This window comes from Vidua macroura, chromosome 12 (assembly GCF_024509145.1).
Source record: "Vidua macroura isolate BioBank_ID:100142 chromosome 12, ASM2450914v1, whole genome shotgun sequence".
Classification (NCBI taxonomy): domain Eukaryota; kingdom Metazoa; phylum Chordata; class Aves; order Passeriformes; family Viduidae; genus Vidua; species Vidua macroura.
The window spans coordinates 21,002,338-21,030,194 of NC_071582.1; the positions used below are offsets into that span (position 1 = coordinate 21,002,338).

The 27,857-nt window shown below is 39.2% G+C and overlaps 1 protein-coding gene across 3 annotated transcripts in view; it reads left to right on the forward strand.

Annotated features, from left to right (window-relative positions):
• Nucleotides 1–27,857, forward strand: part of MAP2K5 (mitogen-activated protein kinase kinase 5) — a 146,134-nt gene that overhangs the window by 9,931 nt on the left and 108,346 nt on the right. For 2 of the 3 annotated variants that reach the window (XM_053988650.1, XM_053988649.1), the window contains exons 3-7: nt 1,910–1,977; nt 6,713–6,782; nt 14,330–14,370; nt 15,068–15,135; nt 20,009–20,057. In XM_053988650.1, the coding sequence (XP_053844625.1) occupies nt 1,910–1,977; nt 6,713–6,782; nt 14,330–14,370; nt 15,068–15,135; nt 20,009–20,057 (296 nt within the window). Of the gene's footprint in view, nt 1–1,848; nt 1,978–6,712; nt 6,783–14,329; nt 14,371–15,067; nt 15,136–20,008; nt 20,058–27,857 lie in introns of all 3 variants that reach the window. The other variant, XM_053988651.1, reaches the window with a different exon arrangement.

The window sequence follows — 27,857 nt, forward strand, 5'->3', positions numbered from 1 at the left end:
TCTTTGCCTGATTAGTTTAGATTAATCTTTTTTTTTTTTTTTTTTCCTGCCTCTTCACCCACATCTTTTTAACTCTTTCTGCTTGCACCACCATCAGGAATTCTGCAGCTGGGAACTGAGTTCATTCCTCAGTTGTGAATTTTTCCAAATATTTTGCTGGAGTTTTCCATTTTTTTCCTTTTTTTTTTTTTTTTTTTATGGTCCCAGCTCAGTCTGTTCCCTCTCCCAGACCCTTTATCCATAAATTCATCCCCCTTCTGCTTTCCCTCTCATCCCTCTGGTGGTGCTCCAGTAGTTCTCTTCCTGGTTTAAACTCCAGTTCCTTTTCCCACACAATTTGATTTGGTTTTTTTTTCCCCCAGATTCTTGGGTTTTTTGGTTTTTTTCCCCAGATTATCAGATTTAATGGTTTTTTTTCCCCAGATTAATTTTTTTGGGGTTTTCTTTTTTCTTCTTTTTTTTTTTTTTTTTTTTTTTTTTTTGTTGTTGTTGTTGTTGTTGTTGGTTGGTTGGTTGGTTTTTTGGGGTTTTGTTTGTTTGTTTGTTTGTTTGATTTTTTTTTTCTTTTTTTGTTTTTTTTTTTGGTTTTTTTTGCCAGATTCTTATTTTGTTTTTTTTTTTTCCCAGATTATTGTTTGGTTCCCCCCCCCCCCAGACTCTTGGATTTTATTTCCCCCCCAGATTCTTGGGAATCCCACCTTGGGGAAGGTTTTAGGGAGGGAATCCCAGTTTGGGGAAGGTTTTAGGGAGGGAATCCCAGTTTAGGGAAGGTTTTAGGGAGGGAATCCCAGTTTAGGGAAGGTTTTAGGGAGAGAATCCCAGTTTGGGGAAGGTTTTAGGGAGAGAATCCCAGTTTAGGGAAGGTTTTAGGGAGGGAATCCCAGCTTGGGGAAGGTTTTAGGGAAAGAATCCCAGCTTGGGGAAGGTTTTAGGGATGGAATCCCAGCTTGGGGAAGGTTTTAGGGAGGGAATCCCAGTTTGGGGAAGGTTTTAGGGAGGGAATCCCAGCTTGGGGAAGGTTTTAGGGATGGAATCCCAGTTTGGGGAAGGTTTTAGGGAGGGAATCCCAGCCTGGGGAAGGTTTTAGGGAGGGAATCCCAGTTTGGGGAAGGTTTTAGGGATGGAATCCCAGTTTGGGGAAGGTTTTAGGGAGGGAATCCCAGCCTGGGGAAGGTTTTAGGGAGGGAATCCCAGTTTGGGGAAGGTTTCAGGGAGGGAATCCCAGCCTGGGAAGGTTTTAGGGAGAGAATCCCAGCCTGGGGAAGGTTTTAGGGAGAGAATCCCAGTTTAGGGAAGGTTTTAGGGAGGGAATCCCAGTTTGGGGAAGGTTTTAGGGAGGGAATCCCAGCCTGGGGAAGGTTTTAGGGAGGGAATCCCAGTTTGGGGAAGGTTTTAGGGAGGGAATCCCAGCTTGGGGAAGGTTTTAGGGAGAGAATCCCAGCTTGGGGAAGGTTTTAGGGAGGGAATCCCAGCCTGGGGAAGGTTTTAGGGAGGGAATCCCAGTTTGGGGAAGGTTTTAGGGAGGGAATCCCAGCTTGGGGAAGGTTTTAGGGAGGGAATCCCAGTTTGGGGAAGGTTTTAGGGAGGGAATCCCAGTTTGGGGAAGGTTTTAGGGAGGGAATCCCACCTTGGGGAAGGTGCTCAGCTTCAGGAGAGGTTCTGGCAGTATCAAAAATCCTGGTGACAGTGAAGTTCTGAGCACTTTGTGCCCCTTTTTAGACAAAAACCACAGTTCTTGTTAATTAATGCTTGGGGACTACATGCAGTTTGTACGTTATTATTTCAGCCTGTTGTGCAGTTGGCCTTTCCTTTTTAGATTGTTCATTTTTTTTGCTGCTGTGGGTGCAGGCAGTGCCTGGCAGAGCTGTCACTGTCCTCCCCTTGCTCACCTGGTGCCTTCCTCTGGCAGATGAGGATGAGGACGGGGATCGGATCACGGTCAGGAGCGATGAGGAGATGAAGGCCATGCTCTCCTATGTGAGTACACTACAAAAAATCCTCATTTCCCCCCGTGTTTCTCTTTATTTTTCCTGGTTTTTTTTGGTCCCACGCTGTTGAGCTGGGCGGTATCCCCGTGTTAAATTCAGATTTTTGATCTCCTGGATGGAAGGGAGGTGGTTTCACACCAGACCCGTGGACAGGCTCGACTTTAAAAAATAAAATAAAAAAAAAAAAGACTTGTTCACTTACTGATCATATCATGAACATTAAGAATAATGCATCTTAATGACTTTTGCATTAGGTATAGTGCAGGCTAAATGGACTATCAATTCCTTGGATTTTTTATGCAGTACTTAAAGTAACGGCTCATTAAAAATGAACCCCTGGGCTCTAAAAATTTTTCAAAATCTACTTTCATCTGGAGACTGTTTCACCCCTCCTAACAGAGGAGTTTCATTGTAGCTGCAGGCTCAGTGTTCATAGAGGATTTAAAGCTGAATTTTGTGTTTTTCCAGGGGAGATGGATGTGGCTGTGTGTGCCTTGGTGTAGGTAGGGGTGTGTGAAATCTGTCTGGATCCCCATAAACATGAATAAATATTCTCCCATAAATATAAATCTCCTGCAGAAGGGGAAGGGTGCAGTTACTGATGGCAACAGAATCGTTTGAATATAGTGGGGGGGAGGGAATAAAAAATCCTTTTTTTATTTTTATTTCCTTTTTCAAAGGAAATGAAAAAGCAACAGGGTAAAAAAATGGGGAGCAAAATTCCTCTAAATGTCCTGGCAGAGCCAGGCCCTGTCTGGGAGCACCCAGAGGTGATTTTGGGGGGACTTCAGAGGATCCCAGACTGCTTTGGGTGGGGAGGGACCCGAATCCTCACCCAGGGACACCTCCCATGTCCCAGGCTGCTCCAGGGATCCATTCCAGGGATCCAGGGGCAGCCACAGCTGCTCTGGGAATTCCAGCCCAGCCGGGAATTCCTTCCCAAAATCCCCCCAAATGTCCCATTTTCCACCCTGAAGCCATTCCCTGTGTCCTGTCCCTCCATGCCCTGTGTCCTGTCCCTCTCCAGCTCTCCTGGAGCCCCTTTAGGGATTCCCTGGATCCTTCCCCTCTCCAGGGGAACATTCCCAGCTCTCTGTGGATCCTTTCCCTCTCCAGGGACCATTCCCAGCTCTCCTGGATCCTTCCCCTCTCCAGGGACCATTCCCAGCTCTCCTGGATCCTTCCCCTCTCCAGGGAACATTCCCAGCTCTCTGTGGATTTTTCCCCTCTCCAGGGACCATTCCCAGCTCTCCTGGATCCTTCCCCTCTCCAGGGACCATTCCCAGCTCTCTGTGGATTTTTCCCCTCTCCATGGGAACATTCCCAGCTCTCCTGGATCCTTCCCCTCTCCAGGGACCATTCCCAGCTCTCTGTGGATTTTTCCCCACTCCATGGGAACATTCCCAGCTCTCTGTGGATTTTTCCCCTCTCCATGGGAACATTCCCAGCTCTCCCAGGGAGGCTCCAGCCCCTGCAGCATCCCCAGGTGGGGATTTTTTTTTGGGATTTTGCCATTCTCATCCCCTTTTCCCTCCCTTTTTGGGTCCAGCTCTCCCTGGACATCCCTCCCCCCCAGAATTCCTCGTGCTTCTCCCTTTTCCTGGGGAAAATCTCGGCCATTTTTTTGCCTTTAGAGTGGAAAACTTTGAATTTTCCTGGCGCTGCCTCCAGATTAATCATGCCTTGGGAAGGTAATTTTTTTTTTTTTTGCTATGCTTCCAAGCTCTCTGTTCAAGTTTCAGTACATTAGAGTTCTGATTGCCCAACTCTCTGCTTTCCCTGCAAAATTATGGGATGCCTGGAAATGACTTCTTTCTGCTTCAGCAGCTCCTCTTCTCTGAAAAAAATTTCTTTTTTTCTCCTCAGTTTTGAACTAGTTTTTTATTTGAGTGCTGCACTGATGGTTGAACTTCCTCACGTCCTGCGGGCTTCGTTTTGGGATGTGTTCACCAGGAAACAAATGTTGTGAGCCTAGGAAATGAATTAATTTCTTAATCTTGGGGAAGGAAAAAACGCTCATTTCGAGGCCTGCAACAAATATTTGGAGGATTGGCCAGCTGGGAAAGTATTTCAGGGGATTTTGATGTGCTGCAGGTGTTCTCTAAAATGTAAATAAAATGGATTTATTTCAGTTTAAGGAGGGGAAAAAAAAGAATTGCCTGAGATGAGGCTTTGGAACGTGTTATAACTGGGAAGATATTTGAGATTATTTTGATATTTGGGATTATTTTGATATTTGGGGTTTTTTTGATATTTGGGGTTTTTTTGATATTTGGGGTTTTTTTGATATTTGGGGTTATTTTGGTATTTGGGATTATTTTGTTATTTGGGATTATTTTGGTATTTGGGGTTTTTTTTATATTTGGGTTTTTTTTTTATATTTGGGATTTTTTTTTTGTATTGGGATTTTTTTTTATATTTGGGATTTTTTGATATTTGGAATTATTTTGATATTTGGGTTTTTTTTGTTATTTGGGATTATTATGATATTTAGGATTTATTTTGATATTTGGAATTATTTTGATATTTGGGATTATTTTGATATTTGGAATTATTTTGATATTTAGGATTTATTTTGATATTTGGATTTTTTTTGATATTTGGATTTTTTTTGATATTTGGGATCATTTTGATATTTGGGATCATTTTGATATTTGGGATCATTTTGATATTTGGATTTTTTTTGATATTTAGGATTTTTTTTGATATTTGGAATCATTTTGATATTTGGAATCATTTTGAATCTTCCCTTTAGGTTCTTTGCTTTATAAATTTAACAAGAACTTGATTCAGGTCTGGAATTCTCTCAGATTATGCAAAAATGCTTTGAATTAGGCCGATTTTGGGGGGTGGCAAATAGGATTTTTTCAGTGCTGGGCAGTGCAGTTAATTAAGGACGGCCGTGGAGCTGTTGTCTTGTATCTGTATAAAAAGGCAGTAATTTTTTTGACAGCCACTGATTGGAAAGTTGCTTGCAGCTCTCTGAAAGCAAGGGCTACACGCTCTGGATCAATAAGTGGCAAATTTCCCATTAAAAAGAATACCTGAACAATGTTCCAAATAGCCACTGGCATCTTAATTTTCCATGGAAACCTCCAGCGCTGGCGTGTGGAGGACAAGTCATTTTCAGACAATTTTTCCAGACTACTTGTTAACAGTTATTGCTGTCCCAAAAGGTTGACAGCTTACATGATTGATATTTCATTTACTTGTCATCACTGGTGAGTAATGGAGAGGGTTTTTCCTCTCCCTCCCTCCCTCTCTGCCCCTCTGTTACATTTTTGGGGGGGCAGGAAGCACTCTCAGGTGTGTTTATTTTGGTTATTCCAGGCAGAGGGGGATCAGAAATGTTTCTGTTGTGTGTGGGGATGTCTGCAGGTTCTAGGATTCTCTTGGTGAAGTGGGAAATCCAGAGTTGAAAGCTCATCCCATGGGTAGGGACAGCTCCCAGCTGGCCTTGGACACCCCAGGGATCCAGGGGCAGCCACAGCTGCTCTGGGAATTCCAGCCCAGCCAGGAATTCCTTCCCAAGGTCCATCTAAATCTCCCCTTTCCCCCTCTGAAGCCATTCCCTGGGTCCTGTCCCTCCATCCCCTGTCCCAGTCCCTCTCCAGCTCTCCTGGAGCTCTTTAGGGGCTCTGAGCTCTCCCTGGACCCTTCCCCTCTCCAGGGGACCATTCCCAGCTCTCCTGGATCCTTCCCCTCTCCAGGGGAACATTCCCAGCTCTCTGTGGATCCTTCCCCTCTCCAGGGGAACATTCCCAGCTCTCTGTGGATCCTTCCCCTCTCCAGGGGAACATTCCCAGCTCTCTGTGGATCCTTCCCCTCTCCAGGGAACATTCCCAGCTCTCTGTGGATCCTTCCCCTCTCCAGGGGAACATTCCCAGCTCTCTGTGGATCCTTCCCCTCTCCAGGGACCATTCCCAGCTCTCCTGGATCCTTCCCCTCTCCAGGGACCATTCCCAGCTCTCCTGGATCCTTCCCCTCTCCATGGGACCATTCCCAGCTCTCCTGGATCCTTCCCCTCTCCAGGGACCATTCCCAGCTCTCCTGGATCTTTCCCCTCTCCAGGCGAACATTCCCAGCTCTCCTGGATCTTTCCCCTCTCCAGGGGAACATTCCCAGCTCTCCCAATCCAAGCATCTTGCTGGGTTTTGATGTTCTCAGCTCCTTTTCCTGACCTTTTTGCCCATTCTGAGCCTTTTTTTTAACCAATAAACATCCCCTGGATCCCTCCAGCAGCTCCTGTGGGGTTGAGGATGTCTGTAGGAACTTTTGGGATCCCTCTGTGCTGATCCCAGAGTCCCAGATCCCTTTGGGGTTCCCTAGTTCTTTTCAAACTGCACAGTTTTGGGGGATATTTGGGGTAATTTGGGGGATATTTGGGGGATGTTTGCACCAACTCTTCGTGGCCATGCTTGGTTTTCCTGGCTCCTCCAGCTGTGGCAGCTGCTGCATTGGCTGTAAGTATTTCATGCTGTAAATATCTCATCCCTCACCTGCTGGGGCACTCCCAGGTTTCCCTGCTGAGCCTGGAGCAGATCACAGCTCCCTGTTTCAGTTCCATTTTTTGGGAGCACTGCAGAGGGAAAGGAACCAAGCGAGGGCTGATCTGCGCCGTGGCCGTTAGAGAGAAAGTGAAAATACAGGGAATGAAGGAATCCATCAGTGCTTCCACCACTCCTGGGTGCCTGAGCAATCTGCTTTTTTGGGTTTCTTTGCAGTATTACTCCACCGTGATGGAGCAGCAGGTGAATGGACAGTTGATAGAGCCTCTCCAGATCTACCCACGAGGTAAAGCTGAGCAAATCCCAGCCTGTGAGCAGCAGGTGAACAAGTGGGGGGAAATGCTGATGTGTGACTCCAGCTCAGGAGGCTGAATGATTTCTGTATTAGAACTCTGCTGTAACACATTAATTTACTATTTAAAGGAGATACTGACACTACAAACCTACTTTTTCTGCTATATCTAAACTCCTCACAAGTGGTGCCCCTCTCTGAGAGCCCAGCCACAGGTGGGTTGGATTGGATTGGATTGGATTGGATTGGGTTGGATTGGATTGGATTGGGTTGGGTTGGATTGGGTTGGATTGGCCACCAGCCCCAAACAATCCTCACCAGAACCCAACCAAGCAATCACCCCAGGGGAACAATTCTCCAAGCACATTCCACATGGGAAAAACAAGGAGCAGGAATAGAAATTGTTTTCTCTTTCTCTCTCTGTGTTCCTCTATGAAAAAATCCTGAGAGGAGGGAGAGAAGGATGTGCCTGCCACAGGAACTGCCATGATTTAATATGGGAAATGCCATTACTTCATATGGGAACTTATTGTAAATGCAGGTGAACAAGTGGGGAGAAATGCTGATGTGTGACTCCAGCTCAGGAGGCTGAATGATTTCTTTATTAGAACTGTGCTATAACACATTAGTTTACTATTTAAAGGAGATACTAACACTACAAACCTACTTCTCTAACTCCCATCTCTAACTCACTCACAACTGGTGCCCCTCTCTGAGAGCCCAGCCACAGGTGGGTTGGATTGGCCACCAACCCCAAACAATCCTCACCAGAACCCAACCAAGCCATCACCCCAGGGAAACAATTCTCCAAGCACATTCCACACGGGAAAAACAAGGAGCAGGAATAGAAATTGTTTTCTCTTCCTTCTCTCTGTGCTCCTCTATGAAAAATTCCTGAGAGGGAGAGAAGGATGTGCCTGCCACACCAGTCAACAGCCCAAGGATCTGGTGCTGGAAGAGCTCCTGGGCTCTTTTTGGGGAGGTTTAAATGCACAGAGCGTCGTCTTTACCTCTTAATTTGGAGAGAAGAATTCATTATTGTGGGGAGCGTGGAGAAAAGTGCATTTATTGCATAGAAAAGAGCTAATTTCCTGGAGTAAATTAGACTAACGAGGTTTGCAGAGTACATATTTAAGTACATTTAAAAGAACTCATTGGTGATGGTTCTTTCCAAGCAAAGCAGATGAATAACTGAAGACTTGGATACTTATGAAAATTGGGCTTTTAAAAGCTGTTTTAATGTCATTAATCAGCCTGACAGGCTGGGGAATGCCCCTGTCACCCCTGTGGGACGTGCCTGTCACAGCAGGACACGTTTTTGCCTGAGTTTTGGGCATTTAGTGCTATCCAAACATCCACAAGCACTTCAATAATTCTCCTGAACAGGGAGAGAGGTAATCAATTCTGTGGGCTGAGGCACTCTAAAAAATAGGTCATCTCCAAGCTGACAAAAAATCTGTAGGCAGCTTGGGAGGTTTTTTGGGAGTGCTCTCTGTGAGCTCCAAGAATGGTTAAAAAAAAAAAAAAGAAAAAAAAAACCCAACCTCCTGCATTACATAATTCATTCAGATCTCAGTAGCCAGGCTCTGGATCTCTGGCTCTTAATTGATGGAACTGAGAAGGTTTAAATTCTCCAAGTAAATCTCCCAGCAATAAATTAATTGGAATAATTAAAAATTAAACTCTCCTCACTTAACTTATATTACACAAATAATCCTACTGTGAGGCTCCCAATTAAACATTCCACACTTGCATTACTTACAACTCTCTCAAGTTTGAATTGGGCAATTAACCAGGAGCCTCCTCCAACATGGGCTAACGAGGTCTCCAAAGGAGGCTGGGTGGGATTCCTGTGGAAAAGGGACAGCAGTTTGGAAAATTGGGTTTTGTGGAAAATTGGGTTTGTCTGGCTGGGGCTGGCAGGGTCTGGTTGAGAGGTGTGGGAGCTGTGACCCCCTCAGGGCAGGGCAGGGAGAGGGAGGGGTCTCCTGCCTCTTCCCAGGCATGGATCATGGAATCCTGGAGTGGTTTGGGTGGGAAGGACTTGAAATCCCATCTCATGGATCCCATAGATCCCATGGAGCCCATCCCAAACCCATCCCATGGATCCCATCCCATGGATTCCATTCCCATCCCGTGGAGCCCATCCCATGGAGCCTATTCCATGGATCCCGTCCCATAGATCCCATCCCATGGATTCCATTCCCATCCCATGGATTCCATTCCCATCCCATGGATCCCAATCCCATCCCATCCCATCCCATGGATTCCATTCCCATCCCATGGATCCCAATCCCATCCCATCCCATCCCATGGATTCCATTCCCATCCCATGGATCCCATCCCATCCTAATCCCATCCCCATCCCATCCCATGGATCCCATGGATCCCATCCCATCCCATGGATCCCATCCCATCCCATGGATCCCATCCCATCCCATGGATCCCATCCCCATCCCATCCCATGGATTCCATTCCCATCCCATGATCAGGGACACCTTTCCCTATCCCAGGCTGCTCCAAGCCCTGTCCAGCCTGGCCTTGGGCACTGCCAGGGATCCAGGGGCAGCCGGAGCTTCTCTGGGAATTCCATCCCATCCCCTCCCCACCCTCCCAGGGAACAATTCCTAATTCCCAATATCCCACCCAAATGCCCCATTTTCCAACTTGAAGCCATGCCCTGTGTCCTGTCCCTCCATGCCTTGTCCCCAGTCCCTCCCCAGCTCTCCTGGAGCCCCTCCAGGTCCTGGAAGGGCTCTGAGGATTCCTTGGATCCTCCTCTTGAGCCTCAGAGGAACTGGATGATCCGAGCAAGCTGGAAAATCCTGGAGTTTTCCTTTAGATCTTTGCATTTTCCTGTGAACACCCAGTCCCAGGGAGTGCTGGCAGCAGCTGCTCACACCTGACCCACCCTGGCTTTAATTTTTTTTTTTTATATTCAACATTCTCCTGGATTCTCCTTTTGGCTCATTCCTGAAGAACCAGCCAGGGCAATTCCCGTTCCTGCTGCTCTCTCCTGGTGACCTCTGCCTGCACAGAACTGGGAATTGTCTCAGCTCTGCCCCAGCTTCAATCCCCTCCAGATTCTCAGCCCTGCCTCAGCTCTGCCTCTCTGCTGGCATTTCTCCTTCCCACTCCCTCTGCATTGCTCCAGAGCTCAGTTTTTGTTTCATCTTCCCAAACCACCTCCTTAAACCCTTTTTTTTGTCCTATGTTAGAGCTTTCAGACCTCCCCAAACCCAACCCTGAGCTCTGCAGCTCCTCTGAAACATCCAACAAAATAAAATGTGCTTCCCTGCTCTTTTTTTTTCTTCCCTGCTCTTTTTTTTTTTCTTCCCTGCTCTTTTTTTTTCCTCTTTCCTTCTCGCTCTCTCTCTCTATTTTTAATTTTTTTTTTAATTTATTTTTTCTTCCTGTCTCCTTGTCCTGCCTCTCCAATGAACATCCCAAATTTTGTCAGCCCTTTCCCCCCGTGCCCCTCCACGTTCCCCATTGAAAGCCCCAGCAGCACCTTCAGCTTTTCTGCCTCTAATTTCCACTTTTCCCCTTTTAAGAGATTCCTTTTTGAATTCTTTTCCTTTCCTGCCTCTCTAACTTCTGAGGAAGCCTCAGTTCCTGCTCCCCAAAAAAAAAAACTCCTGTGTTCCATAAGAATCCTGTCAGGAGTAAATTTCCATGTGCCAACCTGTGGGCTGTGCTTTATTTATTGCATAATAAAAATGTCTTTTAAGGGGGAAACAATTGGTATTTTCTCTATTTTTTAATAGGTTTATTATTTTTATTATTAAAATATTATGTTATTATTTTTATTATTATTATTGCTGTTTAGGTAGTAAGAGCCAGAGGGGGATTTTATATTAAAAATAAACATCTGTATGTGGTGTACATATAAAAAAATGTGTACACACATATATATCTATATATATTTTATATCTCTCTCTCTATATTTTAATATGTATGTGTATATCAATATATTTTTATATCTACATATATTGATATCTATAAATTAATATATTTTTATATATCTATGTATTTCTCTAGATATCTATGTATTTTTATATATACATCTATATATATTTACATATCTCTATATACATTTTAAATATATATTTCTATATATTTTTAATAGATATATTTTAATAGATATCTATGTATTTTTATAGATACATTTGTATATATTTATGTATATCTATATATATTTCAAATATATATCTATATATTTTAAATACATTTTAAATAAGTTTTAATATATTTTTATTTAATTTTACATATATTTTTATATATATCTACATATATTTTTATATATATCTACATATATTTTTATATATATCTACATATATATTTTTATATATATCTACATATATTTTTTTATATATCTACATATATTTTTTTATATATCTACATATATTTTTATATCTACATATATATTTTTATATATCTACATATATATATTTTTATATATCTACATATATTTTTTAATATATCTACATATATTTTTTAATATATCTACATATATATTTTTATATATCTACATATATATTTTTTATATATCTACATATATATCTTTTATATATCTATATATATATTTTTATATATCTACATATATATTTTTCATATATCTACATATATATATTTTTTATATATCTACATATATATTTTTCATATATCTACATAATTTTTATATATCTACATATATATTTATATGTATTTATAGATATTTATCTGTATTTATCTCTATCTTTTTCCCCATGTTATTTACATCCTATTTGTGGAATGCAAGGTGAGCACAGCACCCAAATACACACCATAAAAAAAAACCATTATTGATTGAACATCTTGTTCAAAAATGTCAATTTTAACCTCTTGGCAAGCCCGAATGGGCTGATTTGTGTTTATAATTTATAATTTTGGTTGTTTTTTTTTGTTTTTAGTACGTAATATTTCCCCCCTTTAGGATGCACGTGGTGATTTTTGCTGCTGTTGAAAGGCACGTGGCCCTCAGTGCTGTGTTTAATAACCATCCCCTGTGTCCTTCTGCCTCCTAAACACTTCTGCTTCCTGCTGTCAGAAACGGGAGGGAGGGGAAAAAAAAAAAAAAATCAAATTTCTGCCGTCACTCAGCAGTGACAGCCCCTTTAACCCAGCGCGGTGGGGCACGGAGCTCGGGGGCTCCCACTCCCCAAAAAAACCTTCCAGGAGCTCGTCCCTGCCTGGGGGCTGGCTCTGCTCCCCGGGACACAGCCCAGGAAAAGGCTTTGTCCTGCTGCTCATCCCTCTGATCCCAGCACCGCCAGCCAGGCCACCCTGGGGTCCTGTCCCCAAAAAGGGACACTTCCTGTGGCATGCATGCACTGCTTCCCTTTTATTTACTCAGTGTTTCCCTTTTATTTACTCAGTGTTTCCCTTTTATTTATTTAGTATTTCCCTTTTACTTATGCAATTTCCCTTTTATTTACTCAGTATTTCCCTTTTATTTATGTAATTTCCCTTTTACTTATGCAGTATTTCCCTTTTACTTATGCAATTTCCTTTTACTTATTTAGTATTTCCCTTTTATTTATACAATTTCCCTTTTATTTGTGCAGTATTTCCCTTTTACTTATTCAGTATTTCCTTTTATTTATTTAGTATTTCCCTTTTACTTATGCAATTTCCTTTTACTTACTCAGTATTTTCCTTTTACTTATTCAGTATTTCCCTTTCACTTATTCAGTATTTCCCTTTCACTTATGCAGTATTTCCCTTTTACTTATTCAGCATTTCCCTTTTACTTATTCAGTATTTCCCTTTTATTTATGTAATTTCCCTTTTATTTACTCAGTATTTCCCTTTTATTCATGCAGTATTTCCCTATTATTTATGCAATTTCCCTTTTATTTACTCAGTATTTCCCTTTTACTTATTCAGTATTTCCCTTTTATTTATGTAATTTCCCTTTTATTTACTCAGTATTTCCCTTTTATTCATGCAGTATTTCCCTATTATTTATGCAATTTCCCTTTTATTTACTCAGTATTTCCCTTTTACTTATGCAGTATTTCCCTTTTACTTATTCAGTATTTCCCTTTTATTTATTCAGTATTTCCCTTTTATTTATGTTATTTCCCTTTTATTTATTCAGTATTTCCCTTTTACTTACGCAGTATTTCCCTTTTATTTATGCAATTTCCCTTTTATTTACTCAGTATTTCCCTTTTACTTATGCAGTATTTCCCTTTTACTTATTCAGTATTTCCCTTTTATTTATTCAGTATTTCCCTTTTATTTATGTTATTTCCCTTTTATTTATTCAGTATTTCCCTTTTACTTACGCAGTATTTCCCTTTTATTTATGAAGTATTTCCCTTTTATTCATGCAGTATTTCCCTATTATTTATGCAATTTCCCTCTTATTTATTCAGTATTTCCCTTTTATTTACTCAGTATTTCCCTTTTATTTATTCAGTATTTCCCTTTTATTCATGCAGTATTTACCAGAGGGGCTCACTGCTGTTACCCCTGCCATGGTTTTTTCCCCATGTTTTCCCCCCATATTTACCCTTCATTTATTCAGTATTTACTTTTTGAAGGCTCTGTTGTTGCCCCAGGTTTGGGTTTTTCCCCCCAGGTTTGGGTTTTTCCCCCCAGGTTTGGGTTTTTCCCCATGGTTTCTCCCCCATTTGTTTTCCCCCAGGTTTCCCAGATGCTTTTCCCCATATTTCCCTTTTATTTATTCAGTATTTCCCTTTTATTTATTCAGTATTTCCCTTTTATTTATTCAGTATTTACCTTTTGGAGGCTCTCTGCTGTTACCCCTGCCAAGGTTTCCCCCCAGGTTTGGGGTTTTTTTCCCCCCCCCCATGTTTGGGGTTACCCCCCCCATGTTTTTCCCCCATTTCTTCCCCCATTTCTTCCCCCATTTCTCCCCCATTTCTCCCCCATTTCTCCCCCATTTCTTCCCCCATTTCTTCCCCCATTTCTCCCCCCATTTCTCCCCCATTTCTTCCCCCATTTCTTCCCCCATTTCTTCCCCCATTTCTTCCCCCATTTCTTCCCCCATTTCTTCCCCCATTTCTTCCCCCATTTCTCCCCCATTTCTCCCCCATTTCCCCCAAAGTGCCTCTGCCAAAATGACCAATTCCTGACGCAGCCAATTCCCTAAAAACCCCAAATATTGGATTGCAAATATTCCTGTGAAATTCCAGGGAAAAAAGAAAAAAACAACCCAGCATGTGAAAACACAGCGCCACGAGGTTGGAATCTGAATTACCAAAAAAAATCCCCTCGTTTGAGCCAAAGGTTCTCAGGATTGTGGCGTGTTTGGAGCAGAAATTAGAATTTCTATTACACCGTGTCAGGAAGCTCTTAGCATTTATAAATGCTCACTCCTGCAAGTTAAAAATCCTGGGCTGTAATTCCCACTCTGGGTCTCGCCAGGCACTTTTCAATCATTTCTCTCTGCTAATTTTGGTGTCACCCTCATTTCTTTTGAAAAGATTCATTTTGAGCAAATTTGTAAATGGCCCTGATGTGTTCTACAATTTAGTCAATTACTGTTTCAGCCTGCAAACCTCCTGGGAAACGGAACATACATGGCCTCAAGGTACGAATTTCAATAATTGTTTCAGCAAAGTTAGATGGATTTGTAATGCTGTGTTCCACTTATTGAAATGTCAAATAAAACTGCACTTTCTTGAGCTCTGACAAGCAGATTTTTTTTTTTTTATTATTATTATTCTGGATTTTTTTTTTTTCTTTCCTTTGGCGAGGGTGGGAGAAGGATTCATCTGCGAAATGTTGGCTGTGATATCTATATTTATATATGTGGTTTTGATAAATAGTGGGTTTGCCTTTTTTGTTTTTCACCTCTGCTAATCATGTTCTTAAATTTTAGTAGTTCATTTATCAACTGCTGTCTGCCACTACTTCAAAGCTTTTAAACCCCCACCTCACTGCTGCCATTTCAGTCATTTATCCCATCGTGGAATGGAATTATTTTAGATTTTTTGATTCCTTACTGCTCCTGCAACCGCACGGAGAAGACCAGAAAGGCTTTGAGTGATTTTTTTGAGTGTTTAAAAGGAGAACAAATGGTGAATTTCTCGCCTTTCCCAGCGCGTTTATTTAAGCCCCGAGCGCGCCGCGGCCCCGGGATTGCGTCGCCCGCTAACCTACATCCATGCCTAGCAACCAGCTAATTAACCTTCCCAGCGAAATGAGGAATCCGTGGCAAATTACAGGTTAATTAGCGGGGTGTCCTCTGAGCAGGGCTCTGATCAGGCTCCTCTCCCTGCCCGCAGGTGAACACGCGGGCGGGGGCCGCCGGCAGCGGCGCCTCGGCCGCCTCCGAGGCCCTGCCCAGCAATAGGTAAGAGCCTCTTCCTCCTTTCCTTCCCCGAATTCCCCCTTTTTGAACCCAAAACGGAGCCCCGGGCGTGCTTGGGTCCAGGAGAGCCGGGCTGGAGTGGGTTCTGTGGTGGGGAGGTGGAATTCTGGTGGGAGGGTTGGTGGGGTTGTGGTGGGAAGGTTGTTGGGGGTTGTGGTGGGAAGGTGGAGTTGTAGTCGGGGGATTGTTGGAATTTTTGTGGGAAGGTGGTTGGAATTTTGGTGGGAGGGTGGTTGGAGTTGTGGTGGGAAGGTTGTTGGAACTGTGGTAGGGTGGAGTTGTGGTGGGAGGGTTGTTGGAATTTTGGTGGGAAGGTGGTTGGAATTGTGGTGGGAAGGTGGAATTTTGGTGGGAAGGTGGTTGGAGTTGTGGTAAGGTGGAATTTTGGTGGGAGGGTGGTTGGAATTGTGGTGGGAAGGTGGAATTTTGGTGGGAGGGTTGGTGGAGTTGTGTTGGGGAGGTGGTTGGAATTGTGGTGGGAAGGTGGTTGGAGTTGTGGTGGGAGGCGTTGGGTTGGGGCTGCTGGGGCTGCTCCCCATGGGTTTGCTGCTGGAGAAATGAGGGATTGGTGGGAATTCCAGGGAAAAATTAGGGTTTGATGGATGTTTCAGAGAGAAATGAGGGATTGGTGGGAATTCCAGGGGGAAACGGGTGTTCTATGCAGCCCAAGAAGAAATCAGGGTTTGCTGCTGCAGAAATGAGGGATTGGTGGGAATTCCAGGGAAAAATGAGGGTTTCATGGGTGTTTCAAGGAGAAATTAGGGTTTGATGAGTGTTTCAGGGAGAAATCAGGGTTTGCTGCTGGAGAAATTGGAGTTTGCTGGGTGTTTCAGAGAGAAATTAGAGTTTGCTTCTGGAGCAATAAGGATTTGCTGGGTGTTTCAAGAGGAAATCAGGGTTTGCTGCTGCAGAAATGAGGGATTGGTGGGAATTTCAGGGAAAAATAAGGGTTTGCTTGAGATTCCTGGAAGAAATTAGGGTTTGATGTGTGTTTCAGGGAGAAAGGAGTGTTTGCTGCTGCAGAAATGAAGGATTGGTGGGAATTCCAGGAAGAAGTTAGGGTTTGCTGGGTGTTTCAAGAGGAAATGAGGGTTTGCTGCTGGAGAAATGAGGGTTTGCTGGGGGTTTCAGGAAGAAATCAGGGTTTGCTGCTGGAGAAATTGGAGTTTGCTGGGTGTTTCAAGAGGAAATGAGGGTTTGCTGCTGGAGAAATGAGGGATTGGTGGGAATTTCAGGGAAAAATAAGGGTTTGCTTGAGATTCCTGGAAGAAATTAGGGTTTGCTGGGTGTTTCAAGAGGAAATGAGGGTTTGCTGCTGGAGAAATGAGGGTTTGCTGGGGGTTTCAGGAAGAAATCAGGGTTTGCTGCTGGAGAAATTGGAGTTTGCTGGGTGTTTCAAGAGGAAATGAGGGTTTGCTGCTGGAGAAATGAGGGATTGGTGGGAATTTCAGGGAAAAATAAGGGTTTGCTTGAGATTCCTGGAAGAAATTAGGGTTTGATGGGTGTTTCAGGGAAAAAGTCAGGGTTTGCTGGGGGTTTCAGGAAAAAAATAGGGTTTGCTGTAGAGAAATGAGGGTTTGCTGGGGGTTTCAGGGAGAAATCAGGGTTTGCTGTTACAGAAATGAGGGAATGGTGGGAATTCCAGGGAAAAATGAGGGTTTAATGGGGGTTTCAAGAAGAAATGAGGGTTTGCTGGGGGTTTCAGGAAGAAATGAGGGTTTGCTGGGGGGTTCAGGTGGCTCTGTCCTCCAGGATCACTGAGCTGCACTTTAGGCTGAGCTCAGTCAGGCTCTGAGTGTTCAGCTCTGTGTTCATTCCAGGATTCCTTGATTTCAAACTTTGATGCCCCATTCATAGGTTTGTACCAATAAATAGCCTAAATAATAAACTTATTTAGGTTTATTCGTGTGGGGTAGGATTTTTTAAAAAAAAATCTTTTCAGCTTAGGTGCCTGTTTCCTCCAGTTCCAGCAAAGTTTTGGAGTCCATCCCCCTTATCTTGATTTTTACATTCCAACTTTAATTTAAAAACTCATATTAAGGCCTTAAAATGCAAGAGAACTCCTTCTCTTTTTTTTTTTTTTTTTTTTTTTTTCCTAGAGATTTTTTTTTCAAATGCTGGAGGGTAAACTCATTTTTATTACATGAATTGTTACAGGAAGTCATGGTAAAAAACTACCAAAAAACCTTAAAAAGAAACAAGGAGCATCTGGCTCCATCCTCTTCCTCCAAGAGCATATCTGAGCCATGGGGACAGAATTCTCTGGAGGCTCCTTTCAACCTAAATTATTCTAATAAGCACCCAATATTCCATTTATCCATGCACCAGCATCCTGCTCCCTTTTCTCCCTGAGAAAAAGAAAGAAAAAAGGAATGTTGTGAAGATGAAAAAGGTGAATTACCACAGATGGAAACCACTGGAAACCCCATCCAAAAAAAAAAAAAAAAAAAACCCAGTAAAGCCAGTTTGCTTCTCCCTTTGGTGGCTCTGTAATTGTGGAGATTAAAAAAAAAAAACCAATTAAAAAATCCCATCCTGGCAAAGTTTGCCCCATCGCTGGGGGAAGGATCCCATCCCAAAACTCTTAAATGAAAAGGAGATAAATGTGAATATCCGTGTGCTCTGCAGTCCCCCCAGGCTGAGCTAAATAAAGCTGATTTTTCTGTCACTGCTGCGTGCTTGCCTTTCAGTCCCTCCTGTACTTTGAGCTCCTTCTTCAAGTGCGTTGAAAATGAAGCTTCTAGAAGATTCTTGTCACCTTATCTGGTGGTTAATTGCCATTCCTCTTCCAAAACCTTCTGCACCGGGAGTTTTGTTTTTGAAGTAATTGAAAGTCTCTCTTTGTTTCATGTTCACAAATTGTTAGTCATGAAAGATGACAAGATCAACTTATGTTTCCTTGGAAAACTTAATTTTTCTTTAAAGCAGTCGTGGGAACAAGAGGCCTATTAAAGAACAAAGCCACCAAATATGAAATCTGTGTTTTCACTGTTCCTGTTAATAATGATCTGTGATCAAGACACGTGCACAGCCCTTTCAAGAATATATTATTTTGTACTTTTTTTTTTTTTTTTTTTTAAACTCCAGTAATAAGAGCAGAACGTCCCTTTGAGATAAAGTTTTGCAGACGTTGCTGCCCTGGCAGTTTGTTGTGTTGAAGCTCCGAGGAACAGAGTTTGTCAGGAAAAGGAGGGGGGAAAAAAAAAACCCAGGATTTTGTGAGTTTCTGAAGGAGTTTTAGGGCATTAAAGGTTTCACCCTTTAACTCACCAAGCTCAGAGTTGGGGTTCAGTGAAGTTTTCTTGGAAGAAAACTTCCAAGCAAGTTTGGAAGTCTTCCACTTTAATTTGGAAGAAATGAAAGTGAGTTTTGTTGGTTTGGTTTGGGAGTGGATTCTCCTGGAAAAGGCACGGGAAGAAATGAAAGTGAGTTTTGTTGGTTTGGTTTGGGAGTGGATTCTCCTGGAAAAGGCAAGGGAAGAAATGAAAGTGAGTTTGGTTCTGTTGGTTTGGGAGTGGATTCTCCTGGAAAAGGCAAGGGAAGAAATTAAACTGAATTTTGTTTTGTTGGTTTGGGAGTGGATTCTCCTGGAAAAGGCAGGGGAAGAAATGAAAGTGAGTTTTGTTGTGGGAGTGGATTCTCCTGGAAAAGCCAAGGGAAGAAATTAAACTGAGTTTTGTTGGTTGGGTTTGGGAGTGGATTCTCCTGGAAAAGGCACGGGAAGAAATGAAAGTGAGTTTTGTTGGTTGGGTTTGGGAGTGGATTCTCCTGGAAAAGGCAAGAGAAGAAATTAAAGTGAGTTTTGTTGGTTGGGTTTGGGAGTGGATTCTCCTGGAAAAGCCAGGGGAATTCAGCAGACTGCCCTGGAATGGGTGCCATGGGAAGCTGGGCTGCCCTCGGGGATCTGGGCAGGGCCTGGGCTCCTGAATCAGGAGTTGTGCTCCGGGTGGAGGAGGTGCCATCCCTGGAGCTGAGAGCCAGAGCCCTTCCTGGAATCCAAAGCAGATGTGGCAGTGAGAACTGGCAGCCAGCCTCGCCCTGCTGTGACTTTTTGAAACACCGACACCTGAGATGTCAGGTGTGAATTTGTTTTAAATTTCCCTCTCGGAGCTGCTGAGCAATAGGTTGTGTCTCACCAGGTTGTGCACTTGGGTGTCTAAACCAGCTGGGAGGTGAAAAATACGTTGGGTTTTTAAATTTTATCTTATTTTATCTTATTTTATCTTATTTATTTTATTATTTTATTTTATTTCTTTTATTTCTTTTATTATTTTATTTTATCTTATTTTATTAATTATTTTATTTTATTTATTTTATTTTATTTATTTTTAAATTTAATTTTTATTTATTTTATTTTATTTATTTTAAAATTTATTTTATTTTTTTTTTATTTATTTTATTTTATTTATTTTTATTATTTTATTTTATCTTATTTTATTTATTATTTTATTATTTTATTTTATTTCTTATTTTATTTCTTATTTTATTTATTATTTTATTTTATTATTTAATTTTATATTTTATTTTATTTATTTTATTTATTTTATTTTATTTATTATTTTATTTAATTTTATATTTTATTTTATTTATTTTTTATTTTATTTTATTTCTTATTTTATTTAATTTTATCTATTATTTTATTTATTTTATTATTTTATTTTATTTACTTTCTTTACTTTACTTTAATTTTACTGTTCACTGCCTGTTGATTCCTGCTGCCTGCTCTCCCCACACCTCCCCCTTCCAGTTCAATCTCAGATTACAGAACCACAAACTCCCCTCGCTCCTCAGCTGGACAGAAACAGCCCCAGCTGTTAAAAATAATCCCTCCTGATTTGGTTTTCCTCCTCTCCAGCTTGAAGAAATCCTCGGCAGAGCTGAGGAAGATCCTCGCCAACGGCCAGGTGGGTGCACGGGGTGGGCACATCTCACCCTGCCGGGTTTGGGGAGCCCTGCCTGGTGCCCCCAGCTGCAATTTGGGGTTTTTAACCCAAAATCGGGGGTGGTGGGAGCACTCCGGGCCCAGATTTGCTGGAAATTTCCTCCCCACTTCTCAAGATTTGCTTCGGCTGCAAATGGATGGAGGAGTTTGGGATAAGTGAGGCAGCTGCTGTCAGGCTCCCGTCAGAGCGGGGAACGAGCTTCAGCTCGGGGCTTCTGGAGAGCTTTTGCTTGCTCCTTATGAGTTGGGTTTTTATTTATTTCATTTATTAGTTGGGTTTTTATTTACTTCATTTATGAGTTGGGTTTTTATTTACTTCATTTATTAGTTGGGTTTTTATTTATTTCATTTATTAGTTGGGTTTTTATTTACTTCGTGTATGAGTTGGGTTTTTATTTACTTCCTTTATGAGTTGGGTTTTTATTTATTTCATTTATTAGTTGGGTTTTTATTTATTTCATTTATTAGTTGAATTTTTCTTTACTTCGTGTATGAGTTGGGTTTTTATTTACTTCATTTATTAGTTGGGTTTTTATTTACTTCGTGTATGAGTTGGGTTTTTATTTATTTCATTTATTAGTTGAATTTTTCTTTACTTCATTTATTAGTTGAATTTTTATTTACTTAGTTTATGAGTTGGGTTTTTCTTTACTTCGTTTATTAGTTGAATTTTTATTTACTTTGATTATTAGTTGAATTTTTATTTACTTTCTGTATGAGTTGGGTTTTTATTTACTTCGTGTATGAGTTGGGTTTTTATTTATTTCATTTATTAGTTGAATTTTTATTTACTTAGTTTATGAGTTGAATTTTTATTTACTTTGATTATTAGTTGAATTTTTATTTACTTTGATTATTAGTTGAATTTTTATTTACTTCGTTTATTAGTTGGATATTTATTTACTTCATTTATTAGTTGGATATTTATTTACTTTGTGTATTAGTTGGGTTTTTATTTATTTCATTTATTAGTTGGATATTTATTTACTTTGTGTATTAGTTGAATTTTTATTTACTTCGATTATTAGTTGAATTTTTATTTACTTTCTGTATAAGTTGAATTTTTATTTACTTCCTTTATTAGTTGAATTTTTATTTACTTCATGTATTAGTTGAATTCTTATTTACTTCATGTATTAGTTAGATATTTATTTACTTCATTTATTAGTTGCAATTTTATTTACTTCGTTTATTAGTTGAATCTTTATTTACTTCATTTATTAGTTGAATTTTTATTTACTTTCTGTATTAGTTGAATTTTTATTTACTTCGTCTATTAGTTGAAATTTTATTTACTTCGTCTATTAGTTGAATTTTCATTTACTTAGTTTATTAGTTGGTTTATTAATTGGTTAACAAGCTGCTGAAATTCCTTTTATTGGCCACTGTCATATCCCATTATATTTATTAATAAACACAGCCCATTATATTTATTAATAAACATATCCCATTATATTTATTAATAAACACAGCCCATTATATTTATTAAATGTCTCTGTTTCTGGGGAATTTTTGCATTTTCTCACGGGTTCCTGTGGGATAAAATTCTTCTTCCTGCAGGTGTAACCTGTTTTTTGTTTTTTTTTCACAAGAATAAGTTGTTTAATCTGATTTTCACCCTTGGAGTTCATTTCTCATGGGAGCTCATGGGAGCTTAGCTGGGAGAGAAACAAGGCAGATTTCACAATTTATTGCAAAAATAAATGGCATTTTGTATGGTTTTATAAGGTAAAACAAGTATTTAGTAAGGTTTTATAAGGTAAAATAAGTATTTGTATGGTTTTATAAGGTAAACTAAGTATTTAGTAAGGTTAAAATAAGTATTTTGTAAGGTTTTATAAGGTAAAATAAGTATTTTGTATGGTTTTATAAAGTTAAATAAGTATTTTGTAAGGTTTTATAAGGTAAAATAAGTATTTTTTATGGTTTTATAAGGTAAAATAGGTATTTTGTAAGGTTTTACAAGGTAAAATAGGTATTTTTTATGGTTTTATAAGGTAAAATAAGTGTTTTGTATGGTTTTATAATTTAAACTAAGTATTTTGTAAGGTTTTATAAGGTAAAACAAGTATTTTGTGAGGTTTTATAAGGTAAAATAAGTATTTTTTATGGTTTTACAGGGTAAAATAAGCATTTTGTAAGGTTTTATAAGGTAAACTAAGCATTTTGTAAGGTTTTATAAAATAAAACAAGGATTTTGTAAGGTTTTATAAGGTAAAATAGGTATTATAAGGTAAAACAAGTATTATAAAACCTTATAAGGTAAAACAAGTATTTTGTAAGGTTTTATAAAATAAAACAAGGATTTTGTAAGGTTTTATAAAATAAAACAAGGATTTTGTAAGGTTTTATAAAATAAAACAAGGATTTTGTAAGGTTTTATAAAATAAAACAAGGATTTTGTAAGGTTTTATAAAATAAAACAAGGATTTTGTAAGGTTTTATAAGGTAAAACAAGGATTTTGTAAGGTTTTATAAGGTAAAACAAGGATTTTGTAAGGTTTTATAAAATAAAACAAGGATTTTGTAAGGTTTTATAAAATAAAACAAGGATTTTGTAAGGTTTTATAAAATAAAACAAGGATTTTGTAAGGTTTGTAAGCGAGTGAGCTCAGGGGGGTTTAGGGCAGGGGGGGCTGGGGGATTTTGGCTCTGGAGCCACCTCAGGGATGGGGAATCCACAAGTCCCAGGCAGCCCCAGGAATAGGTTGGAATATAGAAATATATTTTATATAAATAAATATAAAATAGAAAAACAAACGTTATTTCTGTTTATTATTTCATTCTATAAATTGATTTTAATATAGAAATATATTTTATATAAATAAATATAAAATAGAAAAACAAACGTTATTTCTGTTTATTATTTCATTCTATGAATTGATTTTAATATAGAAATATATTTTATATAAATAAATATAAAATAGAAAAACAAATGTTATTTCTATTTATTATTTCATTCTATAAATTGATTTTAATATATATATTTATATAAATAAATATAAAATATGAAAAGCATATTTCTATTCATTATTTAATTATATAAATTGATTTTAATACATATATTTTTATATAAATAAATATAAACTATGAAGAGCATATTTCTATTTAATATTTAATTCTATAAATTGATTTAATACAGAAATATATTTTATATAAATAAATAAAAAATATGAAAAGCATATTTCTATTATTTAATTATCTAAATTGATTTTAATATATAAATAAATTCCATATAAAATAAATATAAAATATAAAGCAACCATATTATTTTTGTTTATTATTTAATTATATAAGTAGATTTTAATATATAAATATATTTTATATGAATAAATATATAAAATTATAATGCATATATTAAAAATATTATATTTTATATTTATAAATATATATTCTATAAAAATAGACAAATATATATTATATATTTATATAAGTATATATTATGTATTTATATAAGTATATATTATGTATTTATATGAATATATATTAGATTTTTATATAAATATATGTGTTATATATTTATAACATTTGTAAATATCATTATTCTATGAATATTTTATATTTATAAAAATAATTTCATAGATATATGTTTATATAAATAAATAAATATAAATATTAAACCAAAGAGCTAAATATGTCTATTCTATATTTATAAAACAAATCTATTTTAATAGACAAATATATTTATATAAAAGTATAAATATACATTTATTTTACATTTATAAAAACAAATATATTTTCATATATATTTATATAAAAATATAAATATAAAATTAAAATGAATATAAATTTAGGTTTGTTTTAAGTTTGCTTTATGTCCAGTTTGTTTGGTTTTATTTATTTTAAATTTACAAAACCAAATATATGATATAAATATTAAACTATATTGATTTTCTATGTATATACCCAGACAAATATATATTTAAAAAATCCTAAATTACATTGAATTTATGTTTATAAAACCAAACAAGCATATTTGAATCTAGAACTGGGTTTGTCCCAGCTTTGGCACCCTGGGGGAGGAGCTGAACTTCCCTTCCCTCCCCTTCCCTTCCCTTCCCTTCCCTTCCCTTCCCTTCCCTTCCCTTCCCTTCCCTTCCCTTCCCTTCCCTTCCCTTCCCTTCCCTTCCCTTCCCTTCCCTTCCCTTCCCTTCCCTTCCCTTCCCTTCCCTTCCCTTCCCTTCCCTTCCCTTCCCTTCCCTTCCCTTCCCTTCCCTTCCCTTCCCTTCCCTTCCCTTCCCTTCCCTTCCCTTCCCTTCCCTTCCCTTCCCTTCCCTTCCCTTCCCTTCCCTTCCCTTCCCTTCCCTTCCCTTCCCTTCCCTTCCCTTCCCTTCCCTGAACTTCCCTTCCCTTCCCTGAACTTCCCTTCCCTTCCCTTCCCTTCCCTTCCCTTCCCTGAACTTCCCTTCCCTTCCCTTCCCTTCCCTTCCCTTCCCTTCCCTGAACTTCCCTTCCCTTCCCTTCCCTTCCCTGAACTTCCCTTCCCTGAACTTCCCTTCCCTTCCCTTCCCTTCCCTGAACTTCCCTTCCCTTCCCTGAACTTCCCTTCCCTTCCCTGAACTTCCCTTCCCTGAACTTCCCTTCCCTTCCCTTCCCTTCCCTTCCCTTCCCTTCCCTTCCCTTCCCTTCCCTTCCCTTCCCTTCCCTTCCCTTCCCTTCCCTTCCCTTCCCTTCCCTTCCCTTCCCTTCCCTTCCCTGAACTTCCCTGAACTTCCCTGAACTTCCCTGAACTTCCCTGAACTTCCCTTCCCTGAACTTCCCTTCCCTTCCCTTCCCTGAACTTCCCTTCCCTTCCCTGAACTTCCCTTCCCTTCCCTGAACTTCCCTTCCCTGAACTTCCCTTCCCTGAACTTCCCTTCCCTTCCCTGAACTTCCCTTCCCTTCCCTTCCCTTCCCTGAACTTCCCTGAACTTCCCTTCCCTGAACTTCCCTTCCCTTCCCTTCCCTGAACTTCCCTTCCCTGAACTTCCCTTCCCTGAACTTCCCTTCCCTGAACTTCCCTGAACTTCCCTTCCCTTCCCCTCCCAAAATGAGATTTTCCCATATCAAAAAATGAGAATTTTTTTTCCCCCTCCCAAAATGAGGTTTTTTTTCCTTACCAAAAATGATGTATTTTTTCCTTTCCCAAAATCAGATTTTTTTTCCTCCTCCTAAAATGAGATTTTCCCCTACCAAAAATGAGATTATTTTTTCCCCACCAAAAATGAGATTTTGTTTTCCCTGCCAAAAATGAGATTTTTTTTCCCCCTCCCAAAATAATTTTTTTTTCCCCACCAAAAATCAGACTTTTTTCCGCTGCCAAAAATGAGATATTTTTCCCTCCTTCCCAAAATGAGATTTTTTTTTTTTTCCCCCACCAAAAATGAGATTTTCCCCGCCAAAAATGAGATTTTCCCCTGCCAAAAATGAGCTTTTCCCTGGGATCTGGCTGGAAATGAGGATTTTAGGCCGAGTTCAGTCTTCTCCAATTCCTGCCAGCTGATTTTAAAAAAATATTTCAGAATTCCCAGGTAAATAAAGTATTTCTCTTGAGGTTCTGGGATTAGCAGGACTTGGAAATGGAGGTGGTGCTTACTCTGATATTTCTGATTTATTTTGGAGTAAAATGTGAGTGGAATCTCCCTGTGGTTGGCTGAATTTGGCATTTTATTTGTTCTGAATGCGGAACAAATTCTAAATACGGAATAAATTTGTTCTAAATGCAGGTTGGTGTGCCCTGCAGGAGATTCACGGATTTGTTCCCTGGCGTTTAGAATTTCAAAACAAAACCTCTTCTTACGATATTAAAAATGTTACTTAAACTCACTGGGACGAAAAAAGAAAAGAAAATAAGGATTAAGTGCCTCTTATGATATTAAAAATGTTACTTAAACCCACTGAAAAGTAGAAGAAAATGAGGATTAAGTGCCTCTTCTTATGATATTAAAAATGTAAATTAAACCCACTAAAAATAAAAGAAAATAAGAATTGGGTGCTTCCCATATTGGAATTGTTACTTAAACCCACTAAAAAGAAAATAAGAATGAGGTTTGACATTTACACCCAATTAAAAAAAAAAAAAAAAAAAAAAAAGAAAATAAAGGATTAAGTGCCTCTTCTTCTGATATTAAAAATGTTACTGAAACCCACTGAAAAGAAATGAATAATTCCAATTTAATTCTGCTTTTCAGTCAGCCTGGTGGGAGTTGTTCTGCTCTTTGTTGAGAGGAAATGATTTTGGTTGCATTCTGCAAAATTTTGGTCAAACTCCACATCTGGCGATGGGGTTTGGGTGAAACTTTAAACTTTTTGTTCCTTTTGGGGGGGATTAAGTGGCACTTAACCATTACTTAAGTCTGGCCTGGGTCATTATTTTTGATTATTTTTTGGCACTTCCTGCTCCGAGCCGTTCCTAATGATCCTCCCCCAGTAGTTTCCATTTAGCTTTAATAAGGAATTCATATTAATCATTAAAAGGAGGGGGACGTGATTCTTCAAGATAATCAAATATTGACAGGTTAGAAATAGCTTTCTGCCTGGCCTCATTGATAGAGGTGATGTGACATAAATATTTATTTCTTTTCTGTCACTCAGGGTAAATGCCACCAATTGATTCTGCATTGATAGAGTGTCACCAGTTCATCAGGAGCAAAGTGGGATTTACTAAATCTCCTCAAGTGGCTGCTCCTGGCCCAGCCAGGGTGAACTGGGCAGCTGGGTTTTAATAATTCAAAAAAACCCACCCTCATTTCACCAGGAATAATTGGGAATTTGGATTTTAACAATTAAAAAAAACCCACCCTGATTTCACCAGGATTAATTGGGAATTTGGATTTTAATAATTCAAAAAAACCCACCCTGATTTCACCAGGATTAATTGGGAATTTGGAATTAATAATTCACCAAAAACCCACCCTCATTTCACCAGGAATAATTGGAAATTTGGATTTTAGTAATTCACCAAAAACCCACCCTCGTTTCACCAGGAATAATTGGAAATTTGGATTTTAGTAATTCACCAAAAACCCACCCTCGTTTCACCAGGAATAATTGGAAATTTGGAATTAATAATTCACCAAAAACCCACCCTCGTTTCACCAGGATTAATTGGGAATTTGGAATTAATAATCCACCAAAAACCCACCCTGATTTCACCAGGAATAATTGGGAATCTGGAATTAATAATTCACCAAAAACCCACCCTGATTTCACCAGGATTAATTGGGAATTTGGATTTTAGTAATTCACAAAAATCCCACCCTGATTTCACCAGGATTAATTGGGAATTTGGAATTAATAATTCACCAAAAACCCACCCTCATTTCACCAGGAATAATTGGAAATTTGGCTATTTATTTACAAAAACCCCAACCTGATTTCACCAGGATTAATTGGGAATTCGGATTTTAATAATTCACAAAAACCCACCCTCATTTCACCAGGATTAATTGGGAATTTCGCTCTTAATAATTTACAGAATTTACAAAAACCCCAACCTGATTTCACCAGGATTAATTGGGAATTTGGATTTTAGTAATTCACTAAAAACCCACCCTCATTTCACCAGGAATAATTGGGAATTTGGATTTTAATAATTCACAAAAAGCCCACACTGATTTCACCAGAATTAATTGGGAATTTGGCTATTTATTTACAAAAATCCCACCCTGATTTCACCAGGATTAATTGGAAATTCGGATTTTAATAATTCACCAAAAACCCACCCTCGTTTCACCAGGATTAATTGAGCAGCTGGATTTCAATAATTCACCAAAAGCCCACC